The sequence below is a fragment of the Coenobita brevimanus genome, chromosome 50 (assembly GCF_032717465.1).
Source record: "Coenobita brevimanus isolate Jiangsu-jjx chromosome 50, ASM3271746v2, whole genome shotgun sequence".
Classification (NCBI taxonomy): Eukaryota; Metazoa; Arthropoda; class Malacostraca; order Decapoda; family Coenobitidae; genus Coenobita; species Coenobita brevimanus.
The window spans coordinates 26,236,717-26,251,716 of NC_137003.1; the positions used below are offsets into that span (position 1 = coordinate 26,236,717).

A 15,000-nucleotide genomic window follows, 5' to 3' on the forward strand; every position below is an offset into this window, starting at 1 on the left:
TCTCTCTCGTCTCTCTGCTCTCTCTCTCTCTCTCTCTCTCTCTCTCTCTCTCTCTCTCTCTCTCTCTCTCTCTCTCTCTCTCTCTCTCTCTCTCTCGCTCTCTCTCTCTCTCTCTCTCTCTCTCTCTCTCTCTCTCTCGCTCGCTCGCCCTATCTCTCTCTCTCTCTCTCTCTCTCTAATTGCCTCTCTCTCGCTCGCTCGCTATCTCTGTCTCTCTCTCTCTCTCTCTCGTCTCTCTCGGTCGCTCGCTTTCTCTCTCTCTCTCTCTCTTTCGTCTCGCTCTCTCTCTCTTCTTTCGCTCGCCCCTGTCTCTCTCTTTCGTCTCTCTCTCTCTGCTCTCTCTCTCGCTGCTCGCCCTATCTTCTCTTTCTCTCTCTTTCTTCTCTCTCTCTCTCTCTCGCTCGCTCGCCCTTTCTCTCTCTCTCTCTCTCTCTCTCTCGCTCGCTCTCGCTATCTCTCGCTCGTTTCTCTCTCTCTCTCTCTCTCTCTCGCTCGCTCGCCCTATCTCTCTCTCTCTCGCCGTCTCATCTCTCTCTCTCTCTCTCTCTCGCTCGCTCATCAAACTGCTCTCTCTCTCTCTCTCTCTCTCTCTATATCTCTCTCTCTCTCGCCCTCTATCTCTCTCTCTCTCTCTCTCTCTCTCTCTCTCGCTCGCTCTATCTCTCTCTCTCTCTCTCTCTCTCGTCGCTCTCTCTCTCTCTCTGTCTAACCCTATCTCTCTCTCTCTCTCTCTCTCTCTCTCTCTCGCTCCTATCTCTCTCTCTCTCTCTCTCTCTCTCTCTCTCTCTCTCTCTCTCTCTTTCGCCCTCGTCTCTCTCTCTCTCTCTCTCTCGTCGTCTGCTCGTTCTCTCTTGCTCGCTCGCTCGCTGCCTATCTCTTCTCTCGTCTCTCTCTCTCTGCTCTCTCTCTTTCTCTCGCTCTTTCTTTCTTTCTCTCTCTTTCTCTCTCTTTCTCTCTCGCTCGCTCGCCCTATCTTTCTCTATCTCTCTCTCTTTCTCTCTCTCGCTCGCTCGCCTTTCGTTCTCTCTCTCTCTCTCTCTCTCTCTCTCTCTCTCGCTCGCTCGCCCTATCTCTCTCTCTCTCTCTCTCTCTCTCTCTCTCTCGCTCTCTCGGGCTATCTATCTCTCTCTCTCTCTCTCGCTCTCTCTCTCGCTTTCGCTTTCCCTATCTCTCTCTCTCTCTTTCTCTCTCTTTCTCTCGCTTGCTCGCCCTATCTTTCTTTCTCTCTCTCTCTCTCTCTCTCGCTTGCTCGCCCTATCTCTCTCTCTCTTTCTCTCTCTCTCTTCGCTTTCGTTGCTTCTTTCGCTTTCTCTCTCTCTCTCTCTCTCTCTCTCTCTTTCTTTCTCGTCGCTTTTCTCTTCTCTCTCTCTCTCTCTCTTCTCTCGTCGTTTATTCGCCCTATCTCTCTCTCGTTTTTCTCTCTCTCTCTCTCGCTCGTCTTTCGCCCTATCTCTCTATCTCTCTTCTCTCTCTCTCTCTCTCTCTCGCTTTCTCGCTTATCTCTCTCTCTCTTTCTCTCTCTCTCTCGCTTTCTGCGTTTTTTCTTTCGTTCTCTTTCTTTCGTCTTTCTTTCTTTCTCTGCTCGCCCTATCTTTCTTTCTCTCTCGCTCTGCTTTCTTTCTTTCGTCTTTCTTTGTTTCGCTCTTTCTTTTTCTCTCGTCTCTTTCTTCTCTCGTTGTTTTTGTTTCTTTCTTTCTTTCTTGCTTCGCTGTTTCTTTCTCTCTCTCTTTCTTTCTTTGCTTCTTGCTGTTTCTTCTGTTTGCTTTCTTTCTGTTCTTTCTTTCGCTCGCTTTCTTTCTCTCTCTCTCTCTCTCTCTCTCGCTTGCTTTCTTTCTTTCTTTCTTTCTCTCGCTCGTTTTCTTTCGTCTCTTTCTTTCTCTCTCTCTTGTTCTTTCGTTGCTCGCCCCATCTCTGCTCTCTTTCTTTCTTTCTTTGCTCGCTTTCTTTCTTTCTTTTGTTGTTTCTTTCGTTGCTTTCTTTGCTGCTTTCTTTCTTTCTTTGCTCTCTCGTTTCTTCGTTCTGCTCTCTCTCTTTCTCGCTCGTTGCTGCCTTTCTCTTTCTTTCTTTCGTTTGCTTGTTCTCTTTCTCGCGTTTCGCTCGCCCTATCTCTCTCTCTTTCTCTCGCTCGTTTCTTTCGTCTCTCTCTCGTTTCTTTCACTCGCGTCTTTCTTTCGTTTCGCTCGTTCGCCCTATCTCTCTTTCTTTCGTTTCTCTCTCTTCTCGCTCGCTTTCGTCTTTCGCTTTCTATCGCTCGCTTTCTTTCGTTTCGTTCGTTTTCTTTCTTCGTTGCTCGTCGCTTCGCTTTTCGTTTCTCTCTGTCTGAGCTCTCTTCTGCTCGTCTCAGCTGTTTCTGCTCTCGCCGCGCTTTCTTTCGCTGTTTGCTCTCTCTTTCGCTTTCGCTTTTCTTCGTCTCTCTCTCTCTCTTTCGCTCGCTCGCCCTTTCTCTCTCTCTCTCTCTCTCTCTCTCTGCTGCTTTCTCTTCGCTGTTTTCTTCTTGCTTGCTATCTCTTTCTCTCTCTCTGCTCTCGCTTTCTCTCTCGCTCGCTCGCTTTCTTGTTGCTCTCTGCTCTCTCTCGCTTTCTCTCTCTTTTCGTTCAGTTTCCTGCTGCTTTTTCTCTCTCGCTGCTTTCTCTTCTTTCGTTGCTTTCTTGCTTTCGTTTTCTCTCTCGTTTTCTTTCTCTCTCGCTTGCTCGCCCTATCTCTCTCTTTCTCTCTCTCTCTTTCTCTCGCTCGCTCGTTTTCTTTCTTTCTTTCGTTTCTCTCGTTCTCTCTTTCTCTCTCTCGCTGCTCGCTCTAACTCTTTCTTTCGTTTTCTCTCTCTTTCTTTCGCGTCGCTCGCCTATCTTTCTTTCTTTCTCTCTCGTTTCTTTCTTTCGCTTGCCCTATCTCTCTTTCTTTCGTTCGTTTCTCTCTCTCGCTTTCTCGCCCTATGCTTTCTTTCTTTCTTTTTCTTTCGCTCGCTCGCTTTATCTCTTTCTTTCGCTTTCGCTTTGCTGTTTCTTTCTCTCTCGCTCTTGCTCTCGCTTTCTTTCTCTCGCTCACTCGCTTTCTTTCTTTCTTGCTCTCGTCTCTCTTTCTTTCTCTCGCTTTCTCTCTCTCTCTCTCTCTCTCTTTCTCTCGCTCGCTTTCTCTCTCTCTCTCTTCTCTCTCTCTCGCTCGCTCGCTTTCTCTCGTTTCTCTCTTTCTTTCGCTCTCTTTGTTTTCGTTTTCTTTCTTTCTCTGCTTTCTCTTTCTCTTCGCTGCTTTCTCTCTTCTTTCGCTGCTTTCTTTCTCTCTCTGGCTAAACCGCCCCATGCTTTCTTTCTTTCGCTGCTTTCTCTCGCTCGCTACTTCCATCTCTCTCTCTCTCTTTCTTTCGTTGCTCGCTCGCCCTATCTCTCTCTTTCTTTCTTCTCGTCTCGCTTTCTCTCTCGCTCGCCCTGTCCCTTTCTGCTCTCTCTCTCTCTCTCTCGTCTCTCGCTCGCTCGCCCTATCTTTCTTTGCTGCTTTCTTTCTTTCGCTCGCTTTCTCTCTCTCTCTCTCTCTCTCTCGCTCTCTCTCTCTCGCTCGCTCTCTCTCTGCTCTCTCTCTTTCTTTCGTCTCTCGTTTTGCTCGCTCCGCTTTCTTTCTTTCGTTTCTCGTCTTGTCTCTCTCTCTCGCTCGCTTTCTTTCGTTTGTTTCTCTCTTTCTTTCGCTCGCTTTCTTTCTCTCTCTTTCTTTCTCTCGTCTGTTTTCTTTCTCCGCTCCGCTTTCTCTCTTTCTTTGCGTTCGTTTCTTCACTTGCTTCGTTCTGTTTTCGCTCGCTCTCTCTTTCTCTTTCTCTCTCTCGCTCTGTTTCTTTCTTTCTGCTCTCTCTCTCTCTTTCTCTCTGTTTCTGCTCGCTCTCTCTCTGTCTCTCTTTCTCTCCCCCCTCTCTCTCTCTCGCTCGCTCTCTCTCGTTTCGTTTTCTTTCTTTCTTTCTTTCTCTCTCTCTCTCTCTCTCGTTCGCTTTCGCTCTCGCTCTCTCTCTCAACTACGTCTCTCTCTCTCTCTCTCTCTCTCGTTGCTTTCTCTCTCTCTCTCTGTTGCTTTCTGCTGCTGCTGCTTTCTTTCTTTCGTTGTTGTTTGTCTCTGCTCTCGTTTCTTTCTCTCGTCTCTCTCTCTCTCTCGCTCGCTCGCTCTCTCTCTCTCTCTCTTCGTCTCTCTCTCTCTCTCTCTCGCTGCTTTCGCGCTTTCTTCTCTCTCTCTCTCTCTCTCTCTCTTTCTTTCGCTGCTTTCGTTTTCGTTTTTCGCTCTTTCGTTTCTTCTTCTTCTTCTTTCTCAGCTTTCTTGTTTGCTTTCTTTCGCTCGTTTCTCTCTCTCTTTCTGTTGCTTTCGTTGCTGCTTTCTCTTTCTCTCTCTCTCTCTCTCTCGCTCGCTTCGTTTTCTTTCTTTCCTCTGCTCTCTCATTCTCTCTCTCTCGCTCGCTCGTTTCTCTCGTCGTCATCTCTCTCTCTCTCTCTCTCGCTCGCTCGTTTCTCGTCTTCTTTCTTCTCTCTCTCGTCAGCTTATTCGTCTTTCTTTCTGCGTCGTCGTTCTCTCTCTCTCTCTTCGCCTCGCTTCTCTTCTTCGTCTGCTTCTCTCTCTCTCTCTCGTCGCTCGTCTTATCTTCTCTCTTTCTTCGCTGTCGCCTTATCTCTTTCTTCTTTCTCTCTCTCGTCTTATCTATCGCTGCTCTCTTTCTCTTCGCCGTCGCCTGCTTCTTTCTCTCGCCGCTTCTCTCTCTCTCTCTCTCTCTCTCTCTGCTCGCTCCCTCTCTCTCTCTCTCTCTCTCTCTCTCTCTCTCGCTCGCTTTCTTATCTCTTCCTCTCTTCGTCTCTTCGCTCGCTTCGCTCTCTCTCTCTCGTCATAAAACTCTTTCTCTCTTTCTATCGCTTTCGCGTCTATCTCTCTTCTCTCGTCTTTCTAAACAAACAGGCAAACAAAACAATATATATATAAACAAGCTCGCTGCTTCAGCTCTCTTATCTCTGCTCGCTCGCTTTCTCTCTCTCTCTCTCTCGCTCACTCTCGCTCTCTCTCTCTTTCTTTTTCGTCGTCGCTCTCTATCTCTCTCTCTCTCTCGCTCGCTCGCTCTATCTCTCTCTCTCTCTCGTCGTCGCTTCTCTCTCGCCGTCTCTCTATCTTCTTTCTCTCTCGTCGTCGCCTCTATCTCTCTCTCTCGCTCGCTCGTCTCTATTTCCTCTCTCTCTCTCTCTCGTCGTCGGCTTCTCTCCGCCGTTTCTCTCTCTCTCTCTCTCTCTCGTCTCTTCGCTCGCTATCTCTCTTCTTCTTCGTCGCTGCGTCTCTCTCTCTCTCGTCTCTCTCTCTCTCTCCGTCTCTCTCTCTCTCATTCTCTCTCTGCTCTCTCTCTCTCTCTCTCTCGTCGTCACTATCTCTCTCTCTCTGCTCTCTCTCTCGTCGCTCGCTCTATCTCTCTCTCTCTGCCGTCGATCTCTCTCGTCGTCTCATCTCTCTCTTCGTCGCCTCTCTTCGCTGCCCTCATCTTCTCTCTCTCTCTTTCTCTCGTCTCTCGTTCTTATCTTCTTTCGTCTCGTCTCTCTCTCTCTCTCTCTCTCTCGTCTCGCCGTTTCATATCTTCTTTCTTTCTTTCGCTGCTGCCTTATCTTCTTTCTTGCCGTTCTATCTCTCTTCGCTCGCTTTCGCTCTATTTCTTTCGCCGTCGCCTTCTATCTCTCTCTCTCTCTCTCGCTCGCCTTCTCTCTTCGTCTCTTCGTTTCGTTTTGCTGCGCTTATCTTCTTTCTTCGTTCTCTCTCTCTCTCGCTTTCTCTATCGCTCTCTCTTTCTTCGCTTTCTCTCTCTCTCTCTCCCGCTCGCTCTCTCTCTCTTTCTCTCTCTCTCTCGCTCGTCTCTCTCGCTGCTCGCCCATCGCTCTTTCGCTGCCGCCTTATCTCTCTCTCTCTCGCTTTCTTCGTTCGTTTCTTCGCTCTGTCGTCGTCTCTCTCTCTTTTTCTCTCGCTGCTGCTCTCTTATTTTCTGCTTCTTTCTTCTTCTTTCTTCGCTCATCTCAGCTTGTCTTTTCTGCTTTCTTTCTTTCTTCTTTCTTCTCTTCTGCTCGCTCTCTATTTTCTCTCCCGCTCGCTGCGCTCGCTCTCTCTATCTTCTCTCTCGCTGCTATTTATCTTTCTTTCTCCTCTTTCTCTTCGTCGTCGTCTTCTGCTGCTCTTCTTCTCGTTCGTTCTCGTTCTCTCTCTCTCTCTCTCTCGCTCGCTTTCGCCCCATCTCGTTCTCTCTCTCTCTCGCTCTCTCTCTTCTCTTCTTCGCTCGCCCCAGCTCTATCTTTCTCTCTCTCTGCTTTCTCTCGCTGGCCGCTGCTGTTTTCTTTCTTTCGCTGCTGCTTTCATTTATTAGCTCTCTTCGCTCGTTTTCTTTCTTCTCGCTCGTTTGCTGCGTATTTCTTCTCTTTCTTTCAGCTTCTCGTCTTCTCTCTCGCTTCGCTCGTCGTCTCTTTCTTTCTTCTTCGCTTGTTTGTTGCTTCTTTCTCTCTCTCTTTCGTTTCAGCTCGTCGTCCTATCGTTCTCTCTCTCTCTCGTTCGTCGCCGTCTCCTATCTCTCTCTCTCTCTCGCTCGTCAGCCTCTATTTCTCTCTCTCTCTCTCTCTCGTCGTCGCTCTATCTCTCGTTCTTTCTCGTCGTCGCCCTATCTCTCTCTCTCTCTCTCTCAAGCCGCTTCTCTTCTCTTTCTTCTTCTCGCTTCGTCGTTCTATCTCTCTCTCTCTCTCTCTCTCATTGTCGTCGTCCCATTCTCTCTTTCTCTCGCCGTCGCTCTATCTCTCTCTCTCGTCTCTCTCTCTCTCGCGCTTTCTCGTCGCTCGTTCTCTCTCTCTCTCTCTCGTCTCTCTCTCTCTCTCTTCGTCGCTCGCCCTTTCTTTCCTTCTTTCTCTCTTCCTCTCTCGCTCATCTTCTTTGCTCGTCATCTATCTCTCTCTTTCGCTCGTCGCTCTATTCTCTCTCTCTCTCTCTCGTGTCGCCCTATCTCTCTCTCTCTCTCTCTCTCTCTCGTCGCTCTCTGGGGAGCTGCTCTCTCTCTCTCTCTCTCTCTCTTACTCTCGTCTCGCTCGCTCTTCTCTCTCTCTCTCTTCTCTCTCTCTCTCTCGCTTTCGCTCTCTGCTCTCTCTTCTCTCTCTCGTTCGTCTCTCTCTCGCTCTCGTCTCGTCTCTCTTTCTCTCGTCGTCTCTCTCTCTCTCTCTCTCTCTCTCGTCTCTCTCTCTCTCTCTCTCTCTCTCTCTCTCGCTCGCTCCCGCCCTATCTCTCGTCTCGTCTCGTCTCTCTCTCTCTCGTTCGCTCGCTCGCCCTATCTCTCTCTCTCTCGCTCGCGTGCGCCCTATCTCATCTCTCTTTCTCTCGTCTCTCTCTCGCTCGCCCTATCTCATCTCTCTTTCTCGTCGCGTTCGTCGTTTCCTCTTCTCTCTTTCGTCGCTCGCTCCCTATCTCGTCTTCGTTCGCTCTATCTCTCTCTCTCTCGTCGTCGTCGCTCTATCTCTCTCTCTCTCTCTCTCTTCTTTCGCTTCTTATCTTCTCTCTGCCTCTCTCTCTCTCTCTCTCACGTTCTTCGTCGCTTTCTCTCTCTTTCTTCTGCTCTTTTTCGTCGGTATGTTTCGTCTCTTTCTCTCTTTCTTTCTTTTTCTTTCGTTGTCGTTTCTCTCTCCTTTCGTCGTCGTCTCTTTCTTCTCCTCTCTCTCTTCTCGCTCTCGTTCTATCTTCTTTCTTTCTTTCGCGTCGCTCGTCTCTCTATTCTCTTCGTCGTCGTCTCTCTCTCTCTCTCTCGTCTCGCTCGCTCGCTCTATCTTCTTTCTTTCGCGCTTCTCTTTCGTTTCTTTCTTCTGTTGCTTTCTCTTATCTCTCTTCGTTTTCTCTCGTCGCTTTCTTTCTTTCGTTTTCTTCGTTGCTTTCTTCTCTCGTCTCTCTCTCTCGCTTTCTCGTTCGTTTCTTCATTTCTTTCGCCCTTTCTCTCTCTCTCTCTCTCGTCTCTCTCTCTCTCGCTCGCTCGCCCTTTCTTTCTCTCTCTCTCTCTCTCTCTCTCGTACGTCGTTGCCTCGTTCTTTCTCTCTCTCTCTCTCTCTTTCTTCGTCTTTCTTTCTCTCGTTGTCTCTCTCTCTCTCTCTCTCTCGCTCTCGCCCTATCGCTCTTTCTTTCTCTCTCTCTCTCTCTCGTTGCCTTTCGTTTTCTTTCTGCTCGCTCGCCCTATCTTTCTTTCTCTCTCTCTGTTCGTTTGTTTCTTTCTATCTCTCTTCTCTGCTCTCTCTCTCTCTCTCTTTCGTTGCTCGCTTTCTTTCGTTTCCGCGTCTCTCTCTCTCTCTCTCTCTTTTCGCTCGTTGCTGCTATCTGCTGCTCTCGTCTCTTTCGTTCGTTTATTCTTTCTTTCGCTTGTTTGCCCTTTCTCTCTCTCTCTTCTCGTTGCTTTCTTATCTCTCGTCGTCTCTCTCTCTACATCTTTCTGCTGCTATCTCTCTCTTTCTTTCTTTCTTTCTTTCTATCTCTTTCGTTTCTCTCGTTTTCTTTTTCTTTCACACAGTTTTCTTTCTTTCTCTCTCTCTCGTTGTCTCTCTCGCAGCTCTCTTCTCGCTCTCTTTCTTTGCTGTCATGCTAGCATTTCTTTCTCTTCCTGCTGTTTCGCTCTTTCTTTCGCTTCTATTCGTTGCTCGCTCTTATCTTTCGCTTTGCCGCTCTATTGCTTTCTTTCTTTCTTTCTCTTTCTTTCAGCTCTTGTTTCGTTTTTCTTTCTGTCTTGTCTTCTGCTTTCGCTTTTTCTTTTCTTGTTTCTTTCGTTGCTTCTCTTTCTTCGTTCGTTTTCTTTCTTTCGTTTTCTCTCGTTCGTTGTTCTTTCTCTGTTTTCTTTCGTTTTCTTTCTCTTTCTCGCTCGCCCTTTCTCTCTTTCTCTTCTTTCTTTCGTCTTCGCTGCTGCTGCTGCTCTCTCTCGTTTTCTCTCTCTCGTTTGTTTTCTTCTCTTTCTCTCTCTGCTTTCGCTCGCTCGCTTTCTCGCTGCTGCGCTCGCTCTCTCTCTCTCGCTCGCTTTCTTTCGTTGCTCGCTCGCTATCTTCTCTCTTTCGTTGTCATTCTCTCTCTCTCTTTCGCTTGCTGCCCTATCTTCTTCTCTCGTCTGCCGATTTTCTTTTTCGTTGCTGCTCTATTTTTCTTTCTTCGTTGTCATCTATCTTTCTTTCTTTCTCTCGTTGCTGGCTCTGCTCTATCTTTCTTTCTTTCGTCGTTTCTATCTCTTTCGCTGCGCATCTCTCTTTCGCTGCGCTCTATTTTCTTTCTTCTCCGCCGCTTCTATCTCGTTCTCTCTGCTGCTGCTCTATTTTCTTTCTTTCTTTCGCTCGCCGTCGCCATCTCTCGCTTTCGTCGTCTTTCTATCTTCTCGCGTTTCTCTCGTCGCTTTCTCTCTCTTTCTTTCTTCGCTCTCGCTTATTCTTCTTTCTTTCTTTCTCTCGTCGTCGCCCTATCTCTTTCTTTACCACTTATTTTCTTTCTTTCTTTCGTCGCCCATCTTCTCTCTCGCTCGTCTGTCTCTCTCTCTCGTCTCTATTCTCTCTCTCTCTCATCTCTCTTTCGCTCGTCGCTCTTTCTCTCTTTCTTTCTCGTCGTCTATTCTCTCTCTCTCTCTCTCGTCTCGCTCATCTCTCTTTCTTTCTCGTCGCTTATTCTCTCTCTCGTCGCTTTCTCTTCTCTCTCTTTCTCGCTCGTCGTTTCCTATCTCTTCGCTCTCTCTCTCGTCGCTGCCCTATCTCTCTTCGCTCGTCGCCCCATTCTCTCTCTCTCTTTCTCTTTCGCTCGCCGCTTTATCTCTTTCTCTCTTTCTTTCTTTCGCTGCTCTTTATTTTCTTCGCTGTCTTTATTTTCTTTCTTTCTTTCTTCGCTGCTTGCCTTATCTTCTTTCTCTCTTCTCTTTCTCTTTCTTCGCTGCCGCTTTCTATTTCTCTTTCTTTCTTCGCTGCTCGCTTTATTTTTTCTGCATTTTATTTTCTTTTTCGCTGTTGTTTTCTTCTTTCTTTCGCCGCTCTATCTTCTTTCTTTCTCTCGCCGCCTCTATCTTCTCTTTCTTTCTTCTCTCTCTCGCTCTCTCCTATCTCTCTCTCTCTCTCTCTCTTCTCTCTCTCTCGTTCTCGTTTATTCTTCTTCTTCGACCACTTTCTTCTCGCTCTCATCTCGCTCTCTCTTCGCTCTATCTTCTCGCTTCGCTTATCTCGCTTATTCTCTTATTCTCGCCTTTCTCGCTTATCTCTCGCTTATCTTCGCTCTCTTCGCTAGACTTCGCCCTATTTTCTTCGTTTAGTTCTCTCTTATCTTCGCGCTTATCTCGCTTTCTTCTCGTTTCTATCTTCGCGCTATCTTCGTCTATCTTTTCTTCGCTCATCTCGCTTATCTCGCTTCTCTTTCGCTTCTTGCTCTCGCTCTATCTCTCGCGCTTCCCTCGCTTCTCTCTCTTCTCGCCGCTTCTCTCTCTCTCTCTCTCTCTCTCTCTCTCTCTCTCGCTTTCTTCTCGCTTTCTTTCTCTCTCGCTTTCGCTTCGTTCTCTCTTCTTTCTTTCGTTCGTCGCTTTCTTCTCTCTCTCTCTCTCTCTTTCGCTTTTCTTCTTTCTTCGTCGTCGCTCTATCTTCTTTCTTCGTTCTGTCTCTTTCTTTCTTTCGTTGCTGCCGATCTTCTTTCTTCGGCTGCCGTCGATTTTCTCTCCTTCTCTCTCTCTCTCTCTTCGTCGTCGTCCCATCTCTCTTTCTTTCGTCGTCGTCTCTATCTCTCTCTTTCTCTCTTTCTCTCGTTCGTCGCCCTATCTCTCGCTCTCTCTTTCTCTCTTCTTGTCATTTATTTTCTTTCTTTCGTTGTCTCTATTCTCTTTCTCTTTCTTGCTGCCTTATCTTCTTTCTCTCTTGCTCGTCCTATTCTTTCTTTCTTTTCTCGCTCGTCGCTTCTATTTTCTCTCTTTCTTTCTCTCTCTTCTTTCTCTCTCTCGATTCTCTCTCTTCGCCGCTGTTCTATCTCTCTCTTTCTTCTCTCGCTCGTCGCCTATCTTTCTTTCTTTTTCGCTTCATTTATCTTTCTTTCTTTCTTTCTCTTCTCTTTCTATTTCTCTCTCTCTTCTCGCTTCTCTATCTCTCTCTTTCTTCTTTCGTCGTCGCCTTATCTCTTTCTTTCTTCGTCTCTCTATTTTCTCTCTCTTTCTCTCGCTCCTTATCTCTCTCTCTCTCTCTTTCTTCTCTCTCTCTATTCTCTCTCTCTTCGTCGTCATTTATCCTTTCTCTTTCGTTCTCTTCTCTCGCGTCATTTCTTCTCTCTTCGCCGCCTTATCTCTCTTCTCTTTCTCTCTTTCGCTCGCTCGCCTTCTTTATCTCTCTCTTCTCTCTCTCTTTCTTTCTTTCGCTGCTGTCTATCTTCTTTCTTTCTTTCTTCTTCGCTCTCTATCTTCTCTCTTTCTTCGTTTGCGTTCTCTTTCTTTCTTTCTTTCGCTGTCGTTTATTTTCTCTTTCTCTCGCTGCTCTCTATCTCTTTCTTTTCTCGCTCGTCTTTATTCTTTTCTTTCGCTCTATTTTCTCTTCTTTCTTCGCTGCCTATCTCTTCTCTCTCTTCTTTCGCTCTCTTATCTCTCTTTCTCTCGCTCGTCTCTCTATCTCTCTCTTCTCTCTCTTTCTTGTCCTCTATCTCTCTCTTTCTTCCTGCTCTATCTCTTTCTTTCTTCGTCCCTTCTCTCTCTCTCTCCCTCTCTCTCTTCGTCGTCTTATCTCTCTCTTCTCTCGTCGTCGTCTCTATCTCTCTTCTTTCGCTTTCGCCCTATCTTCTCTCTCTCTCTCGTCGTCGCTCATTCTCTCTCTCTCTCTCTCTCTCGTCGTCGTTCTTCTTTCTCTCGTTTGCTCTTATTCTTTCTTTCTCTCTTTCGTCTCTATCTCTCTCTCTCTCTCTCGTCGTCGTCTTATCTTCTCTCTCTCTCTTTCTCTATCTCTCTTTCGTCTCTCTCTCTCTCTCTTCTTCGCGTCGTCCTATCTTCTCTTCTCTCGTCGTCTATCTCTCTCTCTCGCTTCTATCTCTCTTTCTCTCTCTCTCTCTCTATCTTCTCTCTCTCGCCGCTGCCCTATCTCTCTCTCTCTCTCTCTCTCTCTCTCTCTCTCTCTCTCTCTCTCTCTCTCTCTCTTCGTTCGTCGCCCACTCTCTCTCTCTTATCTCTCTCTCTCTCTCTCTCTCTCGCTCTCTTCGCTTTATCTGTTTCTATCTTCGCTTTCTCGCTTTCTCTCGCTCTATCTCGCTCTATCTCTCGCTCTATCTCTCGCTCTCTCGCTCTATCTCTCGCTCTATCTCGCTTCTCTCTCGCTCTATCTTCGCGCTCTATCTCGCTCTTCTCTCGCTCTATCTTCGCGCTCTATCTCGCTCTATCTCTCGCTCTATCTCTCGCTTTATCTCGCTCTATCTTTCGCTCTCTCGCGCTCTATCTCGCTCTATCTTCTGCTCTTTCGCGCTCTATCTCTCGCTCTATCTCGCTCTATCTTCGCGCTTATCTCTCGTTTTCTTCGAGCTCTATCTCGCTCTATCTTCGCGCTCTATCTTCGCGCTCTATCTCGCTCTATTTCTCGCTCTATTCGCTTATCTTCGCGCTTATCGCTTCTATTCGCTCTCTCGCGCTTATTCGCTCTTCTCTCGCTCTCTCGCTATATCTCGCTCTCTCTCTCTCTCTCGCTCGCTTTCTCTCTTTCTTTCGCCTTATCTCTCTCTCTTCTCTTCTTCTCGCTTCTATCTTCTTTCGCTGCTCTCTCTCTCTCTCTTCGCTTCGCCTATCTATCTCTCTCTCTTCTTCGCTTTCTTCGCTTATCTCGCTCTATCTCTCGCTCTATCTCGCTCTATCTCTCGCTCTCTCTCGCTCTATCTCTCGCTCTATCTCGCTCTCTCTCGCTCTATCTCTCGCGCTCTATCTCGCTCTCTCTCTCGCTCTATCTCTCGCGCTCTATCTCGCTCTCTCTCTCGCTCTATCTCTCGCGCTCTATCTCGCTCTATCTCTCGCTCTCTCTCGCGCTCTATCTCGCTCTATCTCTCGAGCTCTATCTCTCGCGCTCTATCTCTCGCTCTCTCTCTCGAGCTCTATCTCGCTCTATCTCTCTCGCTCTATCTCTCGCGCTCTATCTCGCTCTATCTCTCGCGCTCTATCTCGCTCTATCTCTCGCGCTCTATCGCGCTCTATCTCGCTCTCTCGCGCTCTATCTCGCTCTCTCTCTCTCTCGCGCTCTATCTCGCTCTCTCTCTCTCTCTCTCTCTCTCTCTCTCTCTCTCTCTCTCTCTCTCTCTCTCTGGCTCGCTCTCTCGCCCTATCTCTCTCGCTCGCCCTATCTCTCTCTCTCTCTCTCTCTCTCTCTCTCTCTCTCTCGCTCGCTCGCCCTATCTCTCTCTCTCTCTCTCTCTCTCTCGCTCGCTCGCCCTATCTCTCTCTCTCTCTCTCTCTCTCTCTCGCTCGCTCGCCCTATCTCTCTCAGAATCTCTCTCTCTCTCTCTCGCTCGCCCTATCTCTCTCTCTCTCTCTCTCTAGACTTCCAGAAAGCCTTTGACAAAGTGCCGCATGATAAACTAATGACAAAAGTAAGATCACTCGGAATTGACGGAAATATTCATAGGTGGATACGTTGCTGGTTAAGTGAGAGAAAGCAACGAGTCGTTATAAATGGAGTAGAGTCAGACTGGGCTCCAGTGACCAGTGGTGTTCCTCAGGGATCGGTGTTGGGACCAGTCCTATTTATTATGTATATTAACGATATCGATGTTGGCCTAAACAACTTCATTTCTAAATTTGCAGACGACACAAAAATCGGCAACACTATATTAACTGAAGAAGACAGAATTAGCCTTCAAAATGACCTTAATAAAATTATCAGCTGGTCAGAAAAATGGCAAATGCCCTTCAATGTAAGCAAATGTCAGGTACTGCAATGTGGGAAGAAAAACAAAAGGTATGATTACGAAATGAAGGGCCAAATCATTAGCAAGTCCTCACTAGTTAAAGATCTAGGCGTACTAATTTCAGACGATCTGAAATGTTCAAATCAATGTATCTCTGCCGCCAATAAAGCCAACAGGGCCCTAGGCTTCATCAAAAGACATTTTACATATAAAAGCAAAGATATTGTAATCCCCCTATACAAAAGCATAGTCAGGCCACACTTAGAGTTTGCAGTGCAATTTTGGTCGCCTCACCTAATTAAAGATATAGAAATACTGGAAGCGGTCCAGCGTAAGGCTACCAAGTTAATCCCGTCCCTGAGGAACAAACCATACCTCGAGAGACTCAGAGAATTAAACCTATTCTCTCTTAGAAAACGGAGACTCAGGGGACAACTGATTGAATGCTTTAAGATTCTAAAAGGCTTCAGTAATACTGATTCAAACAAGCTATTCACAGTAATTACCGAGACTGTAACTCGAGGAAATGGTATGAAGTTGCAAACAAGAAGGGCTAATCTTGATACAACCAAAAACTTCTTCACTTACTCTGTTGTAAGCGAATGGAATAAACTCCCTGGGAATGTGATTGAGAGTGGTACCATAAAAATGTTTAAAAAGAGACTGGACATGTATCTTGACGCAATTGGTATCGTTTAGTTAGGATGGAGCAATTTGCATATTCGCGTCTGCATTCATGTGTCTATTAGACACAGACAATATTCTAGAATATATAGAGTAAGTATGTGGCTGTATGCCCAAATTTTCCTTTTCCACATTATTCTACTTTCTGCCGATCCTATAAAATTCCTTCAGGTTTTTCATTCCTGCAAGGTATTACTTCCTCCCTTGTTTCCTGTACGGCTAATGCCGGAGGGTCTGGAGGGTGGGGGAGAGAGCCTTCTGCTGTGCTATCCTTTTCTCCTGCTCCTGTGCACTATATTAGCATTAAGGCCGGACCACCTCGTAGGGACCGTAAGGTCTGTGTGGTCTGTGTATCTATGTAACTCTATGTAACTCTCTCGCTCGCTCGCCCTATCTCTCTCTCTCTCTCTCGCTCGCTCGCCCTATCTCTCTCTCTCTCTCTCGCTC

The 15,000-nt window shown here is 47.1% G+C and overlaps 1 protein-coding gene across 1 annotated transcript in view; it reads right to left on the reverse strand.

Moving 5' to 3' along the window:
- LOC145399850 (uncharacterized) overlaps nt 1-15,000 on the reverse strand; it is a 56,710-nt gene that overhangs the window by 22,685 nt on the left and 19,025 nt on the right. The window contains exons 2-5 of the mRNA XM_080272429.1: nt 8,782-8,904; nt 7,019-7,090; nt 3,642-3,731; nt 2,471-2,527 (exon numbers count right to left, since the gene is read on the reverse strand). Coding sequence (XP_080128555.1) covers nt 2,471-2,527; nt 3,642-3,731; nt 7,019-7,090; nt 8,782-8,904 — 342 coding nt within the window. The remainder of the gene's footprint in view (nt 1-2,470; nt 2,528-3,641; nt 3,732-7,018; nt 7,091-8,781; nt 8,905-15,000) is intronic.